General features: G+C 54.8%; 1 protein-coding gene across 1 annotated transcript; it reads right to left on the bottom strand.

Annotated features, from left to right (window-relative positions):
* Positions 1-575: 575 nt before the first annotated feature.
* LOC112994419 (keratin, type II cytoskeletal 4-like) lies at positions 576-6,900 on the bottom strand. Its single transcript, XM_026118751.2, has 9 exons — positions 6,261-6,900; positions 5,392-5,612; positions 4,162-4,222; positions 3,596-3,691; positions 3,059-3,223; positions 2,467-2,592; positions 2,004-2,224; positions 1,739-1,773; positions 576-1,630 (listed from the first exon to the last, which is right to left on the bottom strand). Exons 1-9 carry the CDS (start codon positions 6,807-6,809, stop codon positions 1,350-1,352), a joined length of 1,755 nt encoding a protein of 584 aa, XP_025974536.1. The 5' UTR covers positions 6,810-6,900; the 3' UTR covers positions 576-1,349.
* Between the last annotated feature and the right edge of the window lie 9,178 nt (positions 6,901-16,078).

Raw genomic sequence — 16,078 nt, 5'->3', positions numbered from 1 at the left:
TCATGTGTGCAGGCTGTGCACTGTCCCCAGTGGAGCACGTTGAGACAGTGATTTGGGAGTTGGAGGAGCTTGTGAACAGCCCCAGCAGGCAAACCTGAGCGAGGAAAGAGCTTAGGAGGAGAAAGGGGAAGGGAGCAGGCTCCTAACAGCAGCTGGCTGGTAGCTACGAGTCCAAAACAGCCTGTTCTGCTCCCTAAAGGGAGCAAATGCCTTTACGCACCCAAGAATAGGAAGGTGAGAACAATTAAGCTTTGGGGCTTGACTCAGAGCTGGATCATCCTCTTCTGTCACCCCACCAGAAAGGAGCTGGTTCCCATGGATGTAGGTCACGAAAACCCTGCATTTCACAGGCAGTACTGAGCCTAACCCAGCAGTTTTCAAGATCTCTGCCCTTTCTGCCAGTGACAAACTACACAAGAGGCTCAGGGGTGAGATTTGACAAAGGTGCAGGAAAACAGGCTACAAATTAGCATTGGTTCCTTTAAATGCAAACTTCAAAGGGCACAGGGAAGTCAGGTAACACTTTCAGATCTCAGCAAAAGAGGTGTCTTGTTACAACACGAAACCACACAAACTCGCTGCCTCTGCTCTTTAATAGGATATGCCTTCTGCCAAAGGAAAAGACTTAAGCAAACAAGCACAAGTGTTCCCATGATCACAATGAAAAAGTAAAACCAGAACATTTTACAATTGCTTCTAAAGAAAATGAGAGAAACTATCAGTATCTTGTTTAGACAAAACTGCAGTGGGGTAAGATGCCTTTTCAGCTGGGACTCGTCATCATTAGGAAATTCTTGTTTTGGAGTCAGAGCCTTGGCTGATGTATAGTTGATTACAATTGCACCACATCTGGATCCAGCACAAGATTTTAAAAGTCAAGCCATTGCATAGACTTTATAGAAGAGTTCTTTGAAGTTTTGTTGGTAGCTGCACATGGACCAGTCCCAGCTACCTGTCATTGGTGGAGTGTCCCTTATTTGGTCCACAGTGCTTTAGACCATTATCCTGGTTGTGTTTGGGGCTTTCCAGTGCACAGGCAGGTCCTGCGTTTCAGATGACTGTGCTCAGCACTCTGATAAATCAGCATTTTTGCAGTGCCTCAGGGGGAGCATTAGAAGTGAGAAGCCGTTGCGGAAGGGGGCAAATAAAACCCCAAACACTGTTGAGAAACTCGGTCATTAGCAAGTTGCCTTATTTTACTTTTCTGTGCAGTTTCTAAAGGATGATGGTGTTTGGTTCAAACCAAAATAGATGGTCGTCACCTTGGTGATGGATGGGTAGCAATGGTCACCATGCCAGTTGGCTCCTTTCTCCTTTGGGTACCAGGGAGGGATGAGATGCTCCCTTTCCTAGGCCCGCCGGTTCACAGAGCTTGTCGACACAGAGGTGGTGGTTTTCAGGATGGTGCCAGATCCTCCTCCTGAGCCAGACCCTCCAACCACAGAGCAGACTCCTGCCCCTGAGCCAAAGCCCCCTCCTCCTAAGCTGTACCCCCCACCAGAGCAGAAGCCACCACTGCCTAAGTTATAGCTGCCTCTGCCACCTCCAAATCCAACTCCTCCGCCTCTTCCTCCAAGGCACAGCCCGCCGCCGAGTCCGCCTCCCACGGCGCTGCTGCCGCCCACCACAGCTGCGGAGACAAACAGAAGGGGTGGGATTACTTCCAGTGCAGACGTGCGGTCCTGGAGCACAACCCACAGCCCGCCATGCTCCTTCCAGAGCAAGGAGTGCTACTTACAGATGCTCACAGCGTTCTGACACTCCCCAGACATCCTGCAAGGAAGAGACAGACTGTCAGCTCCAGCCAGCGCATCTGCACTGGTACAACTCTCCATGCAGCCAGGCTTGGTCTATCAGACCAAGGCATAAACAGCAGCTGTAGGACCTTAACCTTAATGGCATAGCCATTGTCCATGGCCTAATGTTATTTTAGCAGAGGGGACATGTGCAGAGTCCTTCCCCTCAGTTTAGCAGGATGCAAACAAATTATGTATCCCACTGACCTGCACTCCTCTCCCTCCAGCAGCTTCCTGTAGGTCGCAATCTCAATGTCCAGGGCCAGCTTGACGTTCATGAGCTCTTGGTATTCCCGGAGCTGGTGGGCCAGATCTGCCTTGGCTTTCTGCAGGGCTGTTTCCAGCTCAGTCAGTTTTGCCCTGGCATCCTTGAGGGCCACCTCTCCACGTTCTTCAGCATCCACAACAGATGCCTGCAGAGTTTCACACTGGAGGGCAAGACATGGATCTGATGAGTGGATCAGGGGCAGCCAGCCATAGAGGTTCAGAAGCTGTGATGCCCAAACATGCAATGCCCTTCATTGTTTTATGCCCGGATCATTTGGGTTCAGCTCTTCCCAGATACAGCTAGTTCCTTTCTATTTACACTATTACAAGAGCATTTGCTTGTAGGGAAGCCCTGAAGGGATTTACCTGTTCACACCCATTTCTCAGAAAATGCAACCCCTACCTGTTTCTTCACATTCTCGATCTCAGCCCGTATCCTCTGGATCATGCGGTTGAGCTCGGAGATCTCAGTCTTTGTGTCCTTAAGACTGTCTCCATGTTTTCCTGCTGTAGCCTGCAACTCTTCATACTGATGGGCAGAAACAAGAGGAGCACTTGATGTCCGACATGAATTGTTCCCCACAACAACTCTCCACACCAGCACACAGCAGCCAGGGTAAACAGGCACACACTAGCTCAAGTCTAGCATCAGTATCAGCAATATTCCAGCTCCCAGTAGAGGCTGCATAAGCCCAGCTAAATCCTAGGCATGGCCTTTAGTTTAGAACCGACTCTTGTTGCCCTTTGCAGCCTAGGTTTCCTGCTGGGTACGCACCAGCAAGACCTAGGTTAGCAAAGACATGGCATGAAGATGTGCTCCACTCCTCCTCTTTGCAGTTTTTACAAAGAACCTTAGAAAGCCCCATCTCCCCTCCAAGCTCCCCGAATCAGTGTTAAATACTCCTATTTTTGTTCTCCAAGTCCGCTGAAACCAGTGGTAGCTCTTCCACCAGCCTCAGCCATCCATGTTCATGAGCGACACGTAGAACACTTACCTTGCATTGGTACCAAGACTCAGCCTCCAACCGACTCCTGTTGGCAATCTCCTCATACTGCGCTTTGACCTCTGCAATGATGCTGTCGAGGTCCAGTCTTCGGTTATTGTCCATGGACAGAACCACAGAAGTGTCGGATACTTGCTGTTGCACCTGGGACAGTTCCTGCAATTCACATCAGCACTGGCTTTACATACTGTCCTTAGAGCATTACACTCCATCCTTATTTAACCCTTTTCTTTTCTGGGATCCCCTACCCCCTCCAGAGGCCTAAATGTTTTCAAGTGTCTGACAATTCTGGTTGAAAATGTGAGACACCTAGAAGAAGCCTTTTGCTCATTGTCCACCGGTATAAACATGGGGACAGGCTCACCAATATTAGGCTGTTTGGTCTAGCAGAGGAAGGCAGAAAGGCAGCTAAAAACATTGTCCAGGCATGCAAAAAAGGCAAGAAATAGGAGCATTCACGGTGCAAAGCATGGAGAGAACTCATTTAGAGAAGCATTCTGTGGTCAGGAGAACAGCTGGACCACTTACCACTTCATAAAGACACTTCAAGAAGTTCATCTCATCTGCCAGAGCATCCAGATTTGCCTGGAGTTCGACCTTGTTCATATGGACCCCATCCACATCCTGCAGCAGAAATTGGAAGCAAGTCTTTCCACCTGATACGTTGCTGTTACCTAGTACCGAATTGTGAACCCGTTGGTGTTGGTGCCAATCCGTTTCTCTATGGACCTTACTTCCAGGGGTCCTGGTTTAGGCCTGGGGCTCACAAGCGATTTCAACATAAATACAAATCAATGATGAAATAAGGCACTCTCTGAACAAAGAGGGGTCTTTGCATGGGGGGAGAAAACAGCAGCGTTTTGAACATGCAGATGAAGACATATTTTACACATTTGGTTGTTTCGCTCCAAGTAGCAGGAACACTAGCACCTAACATTTTGCTCTTCCTCTGCTCCATTATAAGATTATCCTGACATCAGCTCTGCCTTCATGCTCTGCTTGTTCTAATTAGGGACAAGTTTAATTAAAATCTGCCCTCATGATTCCAAGTGCTTTGTGTTCCTCATTTATGTTTATTCAACCAAGCACTTTACCTTTTTCAGGAGCACAAAATCGTTCTCTGCAGCTGTCCTTCTGTTTATTTCCTCTTCATACCTGTTGATTATAATAAGGGAGATTGAATCTGTCTGCTTATTTTGGCTCTTGCAGCCACTGCTGGCAAGTAGACACCGTTGGCCTCAGACTAATGAATGGGGCAAAAATAGACCTGCCGTGAGCAAGATTTATGGACAAGCACCAGCACTTCACCTTTCCAGATGAGCCACTGACTCCTGCCATCTCAAATACCTTCTTGAAAGGCGGTGTGCAAACAGGAACCAGAGCTCCTTAAACCTAGTCCTGTTGGCTCTGGCCACTCCAGCTACTTTCACTGGCCCTAGGGACCTTCGGGCCCCCAACGTAGGCCATCCTGAATATTTTGAACTGCTCAGTTTGGCAGGTAATTGCTGCAGAGCATGGAGTTGTGGAGATGATCTCCAAAACAAAGTCAATTTTCCACCTGCAGCCTCAGTAAAGCAAGGGACATGGCTGATCCTGATGAACCCTGGACCTACTTTCCTTCAATTTTGTCTATCAAATTGCTTTTCTTATCTCTTTCAGTGGAAAGATTTCTCTAGGCTTTGTTCTTGCTTTTCTGGCTGAACAAATTAGTCTAGTAATACCAGGAAAAGCATCTCTTTTCTTTCATTTCTGCTTTCTAAAGAAAGCTCTAATCTTGAAGTGATCCATGAGGAAGTTATAGCAGGATTTAGCAACTGATCTAATTAGTTCATTAAATCATAATAACAGATTAAGTGGGAAAGACGAAGAGTAGGTAATCCTGCTTTAGTAACAAGCATAACTCAGACAACAAATACAGATTGAGAAAAATCTTGAAAGAATCACTGCCTACTGTCAAAATTCACAGCTGATGAAAACCACTAAAACTTGTCTTTTATATTTTCTGATCCTCAACACAAGTGAAACATTGAGAATTCTTACAAGCCCTTGAATTTTCTGACTGTTCAAAGTTTAGTTTCTACTTTTCACCCCTTTCTATGCAAAGAAAGAGGAGTGCCAATAAAAGTTTCAAGTTTTGACCAGCTCCATATGCAGTTTTACACAGCTGGTGAAATATAATCAGGCTTCCTAAGAAATCAGACAGAGCTTAGACACTTATAAATTAACTCAGGCCAGAATTTAAGCCCACACAGCCTAAGTTTTGGAAAAATTCCCACGAGGTCCTCAGCACAGCTGAACCACCATGACTACAGAGAACAACATACTTGGTCTTGAAATCCTCCACCAGATCTTGGAAGTTCTTCAGCTCTGCCTCCAGCTGGTGCTTCTCATTTGCGAGGCCATCCAGCTGCTTCCTCAACGCATTGATATAGGCTTCAAAAAACTGGTCAATGTTCCTGCCGTTGGGGCCTGTGCCGTGGCCTTGCTCCTGCAGGAGTTTCCACTTGGTCTCCAGGACTTTATTCTGCTGCTCTAGGAATCGGACCTAAATGATTGCAGGGGACAGACAGAAAGAGTCAAACTATTTCCCAAGACCGTCTTCCCACTGACATTTCTCCATGCTGCCTACATCTAGAAAGTTTAACCGTTCTGCTCCTCTCCTCTCTGGTGAGCAGTGAGTTCCTAACCTGCTCCAGGGTCCCACTGGATAACTGGGAAAATTTATTCTCATAGCTCTCAGTTGAGGGGGCAAAGGCGAGTTGCCTCTCCTCTCCGTACTCACAGGGTCCAAGCTGGAGAAACATGCTGAAATTCATAGCTTCGGCATTCTCTCCTCCAAGATGCATTTGGACTACTAGCAAGTTGAAAGAAAACACCCAGAAGGCCTTAAGCCCACAGGCAGACGGAGCCAATCAGCAGGGACTCCTCTGAGGATGTTCTGCGTGTTGGTGTACAGTCCCACGGTTTAGCACCAGCATCACGATCTTAAGGACCAGGGATCCTAGTCCTGGTTCTCTAAAACCTTGGGAAAGTCACTTCTCCAGCTACCGTCCACCTCATCTGTCTGCGGGCAGTCTTTAGGGCCATCTGTGCACAACTGGCACTTCAGGGTTGTCACAGCAATTGCAGTTAACATGAGCTATGAGAAGACCAAAATCTCCCCAAACCGCAGAGAAAGTCACCCCCTTCTCACCTTGTCAATGAAGGAGGCAAACTTGTTGTTGAGGGTCTTCATCTCCTCCCGCTCCTGCGCTCGGACCTTCTGGATCTCAGGGTCGATTTCAAGATGAAGTGGGGCCAGCAGGCTCTGATTGATCGTCACTTCCTTGATGCCGCCCGGCAGGCAAACGGGAAAGCCGGGAGCTCCCCTCCCATCAAACCCCCCAACACCACCACCAAAGCCACCAAAGCCACCACCAAGGCCTCCACCAAAACCACCTCCTGCCCCACCGCCATAACCGCCACCAAATCTCCCCCCAGCTCCATAACCAAAGCCAAAGCCTCCTTGGCTACCAGCCCCATAACCTCTACAGACACCAACAGCTCCACCAAATCCCCCCAGAGAGGTACTTTTGCTCCCTCCCAAGCTATAGAGGCTCCTGCTACCAAAGCCACCAGCATTCCCAGAAGACCCCCTACATCCTCCACGGGACACAGAGCTGAACGTGACTTTGTTCCCCCCTCCGAAGCAAGCAGAGCTGGAGCTGAATCCCTTGCCGAGACCACACGACTGGCGAGACATGGTGGGTCCCCAGCTGTAAACCCGTTAAGAGAGGAGAGCTTAGCGGTGTTGTGTCCAGAAGCAAGTTCAGAGGCAAGAGAAGGAAAGTCCTGTAAGAGCAATGCCCAAATTCTCCTTTTTATGTGCTCAGGGAGTTGGCTGGGTGACAGGGGAGTGGAGAAAAATGTCATTTTTTATTCTATTCATTGTTTTAGGTGTGCTTGGCGTGATGCCCTCCCCTCGTCTCCCTTTGCCACCGTGATGACCTGCCTCAAAACACTCCCTGGAGAGCTGAACAAACAAAGCTATTGTTGGTATTGGAAACACATCTTCAAATCAAATTTCCTTTGCTAGAAACTGTCAACTCATCACAAGCTTTTTGAGGTTCTTCTGGCAATGACAAAGCAATACAAACTCCCTGACACATTTCACCCCAAGGGAGACCCTTCTTTCATGCATATCACTCATTCCGAGCCTTGTGGCAGGTGCTCATTTCATTGAATTCCAACAAAAAAATTGTTTCTCAGTCACACCCTCAGATGCACTCCGGTTCAACCTCCTGCTCAGAGAACATTTGACTTCATTTGTCCAAAACTGTTTCACAACTGGGAGAGGGAGCCCCAACAGCATCGGTCGTTGGCCAGGTTATAAAACTATGTATTCTTTACTTTGAGATAACGCTAAACTTTAAAATATTTTAAAAGGCATTGCAGACCACTCGGGAAAAGACACGGGAAGCAACTGGTATCCTGACTGGAAGGCCAAAGGGGTTTGCAGAGGCCACAGTATCTCAGCATTTCTCTGGCTTCACTCCCTCCCCTGTACTTCATTAGGATTGAGGTGCTGTCACCAGTCCAGTAAGTTCTGCTCTGTCCTCGACTGCAGGTCCCAGTCCTTGCATCATGCCAGTGCCTAGACTGGAAGCCCTTCAGATATTGTTCTGCTCTTTCTGGGTTCCTTGTTGATCAAACGCAGCCCATTGGGGATCTGGCAGGGCAAAAACAGCAGTGTTGCCCTAAAAATAACCACCTTACACCATAGACCGCGGCCTGGCAGACCTGCTGGCTGTCCCGCACGGCTCCAGCAGCAGAGCCAGGACCACAGCCCAGCTCCAGCCTTCGCCCCCGAGATGCCCGAGCGACCGTCCTCAGAGAGGCTTGGCTGTTTCAGCGCCCCGAGGCTCCTGGGTGAGGTTAGAAAAGAAACGAAAGAACAGCACAACTGCCGAGGCAAATTCCTTCTTCCCCGTGTGTCTCGGCTCTCATCAATGAAGCGGGGATCTGCTTCCACCGGGATCTTTTAATCCATGGAAGAGAGGAATGCTGTAGCTGTCAACGCAGAAAAGGGAGGGGAGGGAGGTGATTTCTAACTGAAATGCGGCTGAAACATCAGCTTTGACTAGGGGGAAAAGAGGATTTTCAGAGCCAGGGCTGGGTTTTCAGGTTTCCCAGATTTTCCCCCTGCCACCCTTGATGGAAAAAAGCCAAACCTAAAATTTTGCTTCCAAACGGGAATGTTCAAAAGTCTCTTCTGCTGGAGGAGACTGCAGCTCAGCCCCGTCCTTCCCTCCGCCCAGGGGCTCCAGCCGCGATGGCCCGTGCCCAGCTCGTGGCACTTCAAGGGTGATCGAGTTCAGCCACTCTCCTCCTTTCCGCCGCTAAAGCCACCTCCACTCCTGCACTTACCCCTTGGCAAACTCATTGTTTAAAAAACAGCTTAATTACTTAAGCACTTTTAATTTATATTTTAATTAGCAGAGGTGTCTGAAGATGCCTTCAAACTGAGGACCCCAATTTATCCTGCCATTAAAAAAAAATACAAGACTTCCCCCAAAACCACAAGCTGCAGCTGAAGCCGTGACAGTAAAAGCCAGCTTAACGCTGCGCACTCTATAATTATCTCTTTTATTGGAGATGCTTGTGGGAGAGGTTTGGGGGAACCAGTTTCAGCGCCGAGTTTATTCGCTCCTAGCTTTTTCTGCAAACACGCAAATCTGGGTCCGGGTCCAGAGTTAAATCCCTCCCGCAGAGGAATCTAGGGGGCGAAACAGGAAACCGCCCCGGGAAGGGCCGGCTTTTCCTCCCAAATCTCATCGCGCATTCATGGAACTGCAAGTTTTCCAGCCCAAGGGAATTTGCATAGCAGGGAGAAGCCGGGGAGCTCGTGCTCCTCTTCGGCAGGAGCATTTGCAAGTCTCAGCAGTGCAAAGTCTCCCGGTCCCACCTAGAAGTCCCTTCCCACACCAGGGCCCCCGGATCCCCGGTTTCCCAGCTCGCAAGGGGACCGGCCGGGTCCCACCGCCCCGCGCGAGGAGCGGAGCGTGCCGAAGGCAGCTTGAACTCTGCTCTCGGCGCTCACAGGAGGCGGCGGCTGCCTCTTCCCGTGGTTGTGCAACCAGATCTGCTAAAAACCGAATGAACCTGTTTGAGCCCAGTTAGCCAACGCAGAGGGAGAGAGTAGCTGCCGGGAGTTCCCAGGGTGGCTCCACTACTAATTCCTGGCACGCCGTGCTTATTCACTGCCATTTGAGGCAGTTGCCCAAGCACCTAATCGTTGAGCTCAGCAAGAACAGAGTGCCCTGCTGTGCCCAAGACACGTCCTACCCCTTCGCAGGGTCCCAGTGACGGGTGGGATGGGAAAATGCAGCCGGCACAGCGGGGTTTCCCACCCAGGGCTTGCTCCTAAGACCTTCCTGCAAGGAGGCTTTGCTGGGCTGCTCCGATCAGGGGGTCTCGGACACCCCGGAGCTGGCTCCAAAGGAGAGGGGCGAAAAATCCACATGCTGGGAAGTGGCTCCACCTTTCCATGGCAGAGGGAAGAGGAGTGCAAGCAGCCGGCAGCACCGCAGGCTCGGGAAGGCAGAGCTCACCCTCTGCGCTCGCCCACAGCCGTCGGGCCAAGCGCTGCTGAGACCGAAGGCTCCCTGCCACCCCCCAACCGCGGGGACACGTGCGGGGACAAAGTCACCATTGCGGCTGCGACGGCAAAGCCTGGGGACCAGCGTGCCGGGGCGGTGCCGGCCGCGGAGCAGAGCTGCCTCCCAAACCCACAGGGCGGGGAGCCGAAACGAGCCCCGTGGGACGAGCCGGCCCCGCGCTAATCGCCTGCATTCAGCCTCACCCGCGGCTCAAAGCAGAGGTCCCGCTCCAGAAACACCCCTGCCCTTACGAGAACCACCGTTGCTGTAAAACCCACGTCGCATGCAGCGGAGATTGGAGATTTCCGAAGGGAGAAGACACGAGTCCCCCTCTTAAGGACCAACTCAGAGCTGAGACTCCTTTCCTAGGCGGAAACCGGGGCGAGATCTCTGGATCAGGTCACTGCCTGGCTTAACGCAGTGTCACCGCTCAGGACCTCGGTGCTCCGCCACACAGGTCCAGCCGTCGGCTCCCACTGCTCCCCAGCAATGCCCTCGCACGCAGGCACCTCCGGAGGTATTTCACCTCTGCCTAAAGACAGCGGGCACACTCTCAATGCTACACACACACGCAAGAGCTTTGCTAGGCCAGGCCTAAAGGAGAAGATGCAATGAGAAAATAGGCTCTTCCCATGGAAAGATATAAATAACCAGCTAAAGGCAGTTTCTTCGTGTCCTAAATGTAGCCCAGAGGTGAAACCTGATCCCAAAAGGTTTTGCTGCTCTGGTAACATGCAAAATTACATTTCTTTAATGAGCTCCTGAGACTCGCTTGGGGCTCCAAGGCCACGGCAGAAGAGTTTGGCATATTTACATCCACAGACATGCAGCTTAACGCCTCCAAAAACCCAGCCATGGCTGCTCCAAGCCCAGACCCCCGTAGCGGTGGAGCTGCAGCAGCAGGGTTGGGACCCACAGCCTCCGTCCACGCCACACCGGGGGCAGGTGGCTCCCGTAGAGCAACACCCATGCAACGAGTCATCCCTCACCCGCTTTCAGACAGCGGCACCAGGGCAGCTGCCGAACGAGGGCCTTCCAGGTTCAGAGGAGCAGGCGTGCTTAGGCCATCCATCTGCCCCTAGGTAGACATCTACGTTGGAGCACGTCCAGGCCGAGGTTCTCCTAAGTGCTGTGCAGTGGGACAGCCCTGGTGCTTGGCTAAGCCGGTGCCTCAACAGGAGTTGGGATTTTTCCTGACGGTAGCTGGTGGCACTCGGCATCTCCTGTTAGGACCTCTGCAGACCAGCCTCGGGATGCTGGAAGCAGCAAGGTTTGGGTGCTCCCCAGCCCTCGGCCGCTGCAACGCTCAGACCTGAGCGCGGCTGCAAGCAGAGCTCCACCCAAAGCAAAACATCCCTCACAGCACATGACTGGAGAGCCCAGATTTAGCAGGTTTCACCCCAAAGGTGCAACAAGACTGTATCAATAAAGAAAAACCCCGTTTCATCAAACAGTAAGAAGCAGAAGCCTCATGGCTGCTAAACCCGCATTAACTCAACAGGCAAATTGCAGGGCTGGGACCTGAGCTGGGAATCACAAAGCAGAAATAACAAGGTGGATCCCGAGAGAGATCAAAGACGCCTGTTGCAGAAGACTGACGGCACACCTAGTCCCGTCAGAGCTGCAATCGCATGTAGCAAAGAGCCCTGGGCATTCGCCTGGGCCTCTCTCGATGCAATAAATGATTTTGCTAACACATAGCTTACAGGCAACACCTTCTCCTGGGAATCGGTGGCCCTCTGTAAGCAATAATAATAACAATAATTCTTATTATGATGATGCGATTAAATGCATTTGCTCGATGGAGCATTGGCACTGCCTGTGATTGCCACCTCTCCCGCTGTCCCCTACCCATTACCAGGAATTAAGCTCTTGTCATTCAGCATTCGAGGCGAATCCCTCTCCATCCGTGCAGCGTTATCCCGGGACGCGCGGGATCTGGCTGCCCAGAGGGCAATGGGTGAACCCAGCAGAGGGTGGCGGGGAAAAAGGACTTTTCCCACCCCGGGAGAATGCCTGTTCCCGGCCAGCCCTGCCTCTCGGGTTCCCTCTTGCTGAAACAGAGGTGGAAACGAGACTCGGTTCCCACAAAAATCGACAGAGGGTGAGTGTGTATTTTCCCCAGAATAGCCACAGGGAGCGTGTTTGGGCGATTCAGCACGTGAAAATGGGGTGCAGCCCTCGAGATGACCCGCTCTCACCCTGCCCCGGGCCACAACACCCCCAGAAGCACAACCGCATCCTCCCGCGCGCGGCTCATCCGGGCACGAGCCACGGGGAAAGCACCGCCCGGACCCACCGCCCGCTCGCCGTGGCCTCCTCGTCCCGGGTCCTCCCCGACCTGAGTCCCAGGCCGCCGTGCTAAGCGATCCGGGACAAGTCACCACTTTCACTCAGGGAAAGGGACCGTCCAGGGCAGGATGCGGCCGCAGCACGGCTGGGCTGGCGGCTCCTTCCAGGAAGGAAATAAAACCCGCAGCGTTATTCAGCCCTGGATCCAACCCAGGAGTAACAGCGTGAACGAGACTGGTCAGAAATCACATCCTTGGAGGGAAAATAATCGTCTGGGAGGAGAATTGCCCCTGGGAAACACGCTGGAGACCGGAGAGGTTCCTCCGGGCAGCAGATGCAGGAGCTTTTGCTGCAGCATCACCGAAACCAAATCCCTTTTCTCGGCACCTTCTCCAGCTGGGCAGACAGGGACACCAGTACATAGGGGCAATTTTAGAGCTGAAGGGGACATGCTAAACCCACTTACGTGGGGAACTGCACATTGAAGCGGCTTTGGGGCAGGCAGGAGAGCCGGGGAGGAGCCACGCAGACACGTGCCGGAGCTGGAAGCGGTCGCGGCACAGAGCATCTCCCTCCAGCGCTCGCCTTCCCCTGCACCACAGCAGCTCTGCTCGGGGCTGGGACACATTTGCAGTGAAAACGGTTGGGGGAAAAAGGTTTGGAGGCCTCAGAGAGCCTCGCAGAAATGTAAAAGCTCCCCCAAACATCCACCGTGCTCAGCAGCCCTCCCGGGATGCTCCTCGCGGTTCCCAGCCCCGTTTTCCTCCCTTCGCAGCAAAGGGGCAGCGCAGCCGGTGCCGAGGGTCCGGCCGCTCCCAACTCCAAAAATCAGGACTAAAACACCCGAGCAGCCTCGCTAGCGCTTGGCCACACCGTGCACAGTGCAACACTAACGTAACCGCCCCACGCGCTGCCCCGCGAGGTTGCACAGCACGGGGAAACCACACGAAACGCTGCAGGAGAGCCGGGCACCATCACATGCCGGGCCCGGGAACCAGGCGGCCCGTTGCCTTCCCGCAGGGCTGCCGGGGGGCACCTGGAAAAAGGTGGTTTTAGGTGCCCAGCCCTGCAAATCTGCCAGCCACGGAGCAAAGAGAGGGGTTTTGTTCCTTTATACTGCTCCTTGGCTTGGTAGCTGGAGGGGGACTAATGTTTGGGGGTTTGCTTGGGTGGAGGAGCAGATTTGCAAAGTCCTCCTCCTATCTCATAAGCCCTTGTTTTCCTCCAAACCAGGGCGTGAGAGTTAAAGACTTTTAAACTGAGGCTTTTGCATGAAGCAACTGGAGGGAAAGGAGCATTTTGGAAAAACAGGGCAAACGGGAAAGCGTATCCCCCTTTAGCAAGATCCAAGCCCAGGCCCCACGAAACCCGGAGGGCTTCGCTTGGATTTGGGAGCTTCTGCGGGTTCAACGGAGTTAAAGCAATCGGGGTTTTGGAGGGGAGACCCTCCCGGTGTAAATCAGTATAGGTCCGGGCTTGAACGCAGCCGCAGTGATTTACAACCTCACACAGAGAAATTGCTTCTCCGTACCCGTGCGAGACCTGGAGTAACCCCACTAAAGCCCCTGCACGGAGGCAGCGGCTCCGCAAGCGCGACCCGCCGCAGAGCCCCGCGTCGCCTTTCCGGCACGATGCTCATTCCGCCCGGGATGCCGGGGCCGATGCCGCCGGTTCCCACGGCCGCCCAGGGAGACGGGCGCTGAAGCAACGCGCCCGCGAGTGAATCAGCGGGCAGGGAGCCAGCGGCGGGCAGGGAGCTGCCGGCAGCGCCGCGGTCCCCAGGAGGGGACGGCCGTCCCCATCGCTCGCCCAGCCGGGCATCCCGCCGCCTCCGCCAGCCCCGGGGTTTTTGGCGCTTCCCGATGCCGCACAGATCGGGGGCAGCAGCATCGCCCTGGCCGCGTTATCGCCCGTTGCTAGATTCACCTAGAATTAACCAGGGAAACTCCCCAAACCGGCTGGTCGCTGCCGAGCCAGGCGAGGGAAGAGCTTTGATGCGCCGTAACTCCCAGGAAAAGCGCCGATCCGGCCCGGTGAGCCAGGAGGAAGTTTTCTGCATCCCCCCAAACTCGGCGCTGGAGCAAAAAAATGCATTTCCAGCAAACTCACCCCATGCCCTGCTCGCAGGGATGGAGCTGGGGCTGCTTTTGGAGGAGATGAGCCCGAATCCATCCCCGGCCTGCCCAGGGACAGGCTGGTGGGATAAACCCTGGTGCACGGCGATGTGCACCCCGCATCGCCACCCCGCACCGTCCCATCGGCTTCCCCCCTCCCAGCACGAGCATCTCCCCTCCCGCGTGTCCCTCGAAAGCACCCGGGGACGCGGACGATGTTGCAAAAATACAGGCGAGGGCTGCTGGAGGTGGCAACGCATCCCCCACCCACGCTCCCGCGTCCCGGGGGGAAAAACCACCCTCCCGCCACCGCCACCCCGGGAATAGCACCCACGGGGGCAGCTCCCACCCCAGGGACGGGTTACGCAGAGCGCGAGCTCCCTTCCTGCCCATATTCACCCCAAAACGGGAGGGAGGAGCTGCCGTCTGGGGCTGCCCTCTGCAACGCTGCCAAGAAGGGACAAAATAGGCTAAAATAAGGACCTGACCGCTGCATCCCCTTGCTTTTCACCCTCTCTCCCGGGGAAATCAGCCCCATAAAGCAGGGAGAGTGAAAACGCCCTGATGAGACCCAAAGGGGCCTGGAAAGCCCTCTGGGTTCGGTCCCCAGGCTGGTGCCACTGCAAGCACTGCGGGGATGTCCATGCATCCATCCGCACCCGCCATTCCCGGGATCCCAGGCCACCCCGGGGCCCCACAGCCGAGGAATGCAAATCCAGAGCACCCTCTAAGGGCAGCGGCGCGCACGGGAGCCGGGACACCCCGTGCCAGCCCCTCCGGCGGGTCGCAGCCCTGCCCGGGGTCTCGCTCCCCTCCCCGGCTTCCCCGGACCGTGCCGGCCGCGATTCCCCACGGATGCTCCCGGGGGACACCGGCCTGGCCCCCGCGCAAAGGGCAGCTCCCTGCCCCGAATCCGCTGCATCCAGGAAGCCTGAGCTCCCCGCAGGGGCCCGAAAGGCAGCGAGGGGTGTGCGTGCGAAAACGCGAAGAGACAAGCTTGGGGCGGCTCCTGCCTCGGCGCTAATTACAGGCGAAAACTCCCCGGCAAGCCGAGTCTTGCTGCTGGGCTCCTGCCCCAAACCGCACCTCGGCCCTGGCAGTGAAGGGGCCGGAGGAGCCCGGCGCCCCAGCCAAGGGCCCCCGGCGTGGGGCACACGCGTGTGCCCGGCCCCGGAGGAGGGAGCCCACCCGGACGCGGGACCCGGCTCCGACCCCGCAGCCGGCTGCCTCTTGCTGCAGGAGGGAAACGGCTCAGGGAGGCAGAAATGGGGGTGCCGGGTCCCTTCGCCGGTGGGGAACACCAGGGAGGTGCAAAGTGCTGCCGCTTGCACCCGACCCGAACCCCCGGCTCAGCCCCAGGCACCCAAGACACCCCAGGCACCCTGGGTCCTGGCCCCCCCCCCCAAGCAGGTTGCAAATAGGGTCCCCAAATGGCAGGGACCTGCTCTGCTGCACTAGCCCAGAGCCGAGGGACCCAGGCGTCCTGGTTCTCGCTGCACCCCCACCCAAACCCGGGCTGGGACACCCCGAAAGGAGCAGAATCCCCCATCACTTGCCTGGGGAGACCCCCCCCCCCGAAAAACCCAGGCTGCCAGGCCCCTCCTGCCCGTGGGCCACACGCAGGGCCCCGGCATGTCTGTGCCAGTGACTCACGGGCCCCTCCCAGCCCCACCACCCGTGCAACGAGCTGAGTCAGGCATCAGCCTGCCCCGGCACCACAGCCCGGCCCCGCAGCCGGCCGGGGGCACGCGGCCACCCCCGGGGTCCCCTCCTCTCCTGCTGCGTTCACCCCCCCCCCCCCGACCCCCCAGGGCTGTCTTTAGGGTCAAATCCTGCCAACCGGGGACGGGAGCCCGAAGCCCAAGCTGCGTCCGAGCCGCAGCTTCCCCAGCCGGGGCACCGAAACCACCGCTTGCTCCAGCCTCAGCCCGGGCAGCTGCAGCTTTTCGGAGGCGGTGGATGGTTTC

This window comes from Dromaius novaehollandiae, chromosome 28, assembly GCF_036370855.1.
Source record: "Dromaius novaehollandiae isolate bDroNov1 chromosome 28, bDroNov1.hap1, whole genome shotgun sequence".
NCBI lineage: Eukaryota > Metazoa > Chordata > Aves > Casuariiformes > Dromaiidae > Dromaius > Dromaius novaehollandiae.
The sequence above is the reverse complement of the archived record's forward strand: the minus strand, read 5'-3'. Positions and strand labels throughout refer to the sequence as shown.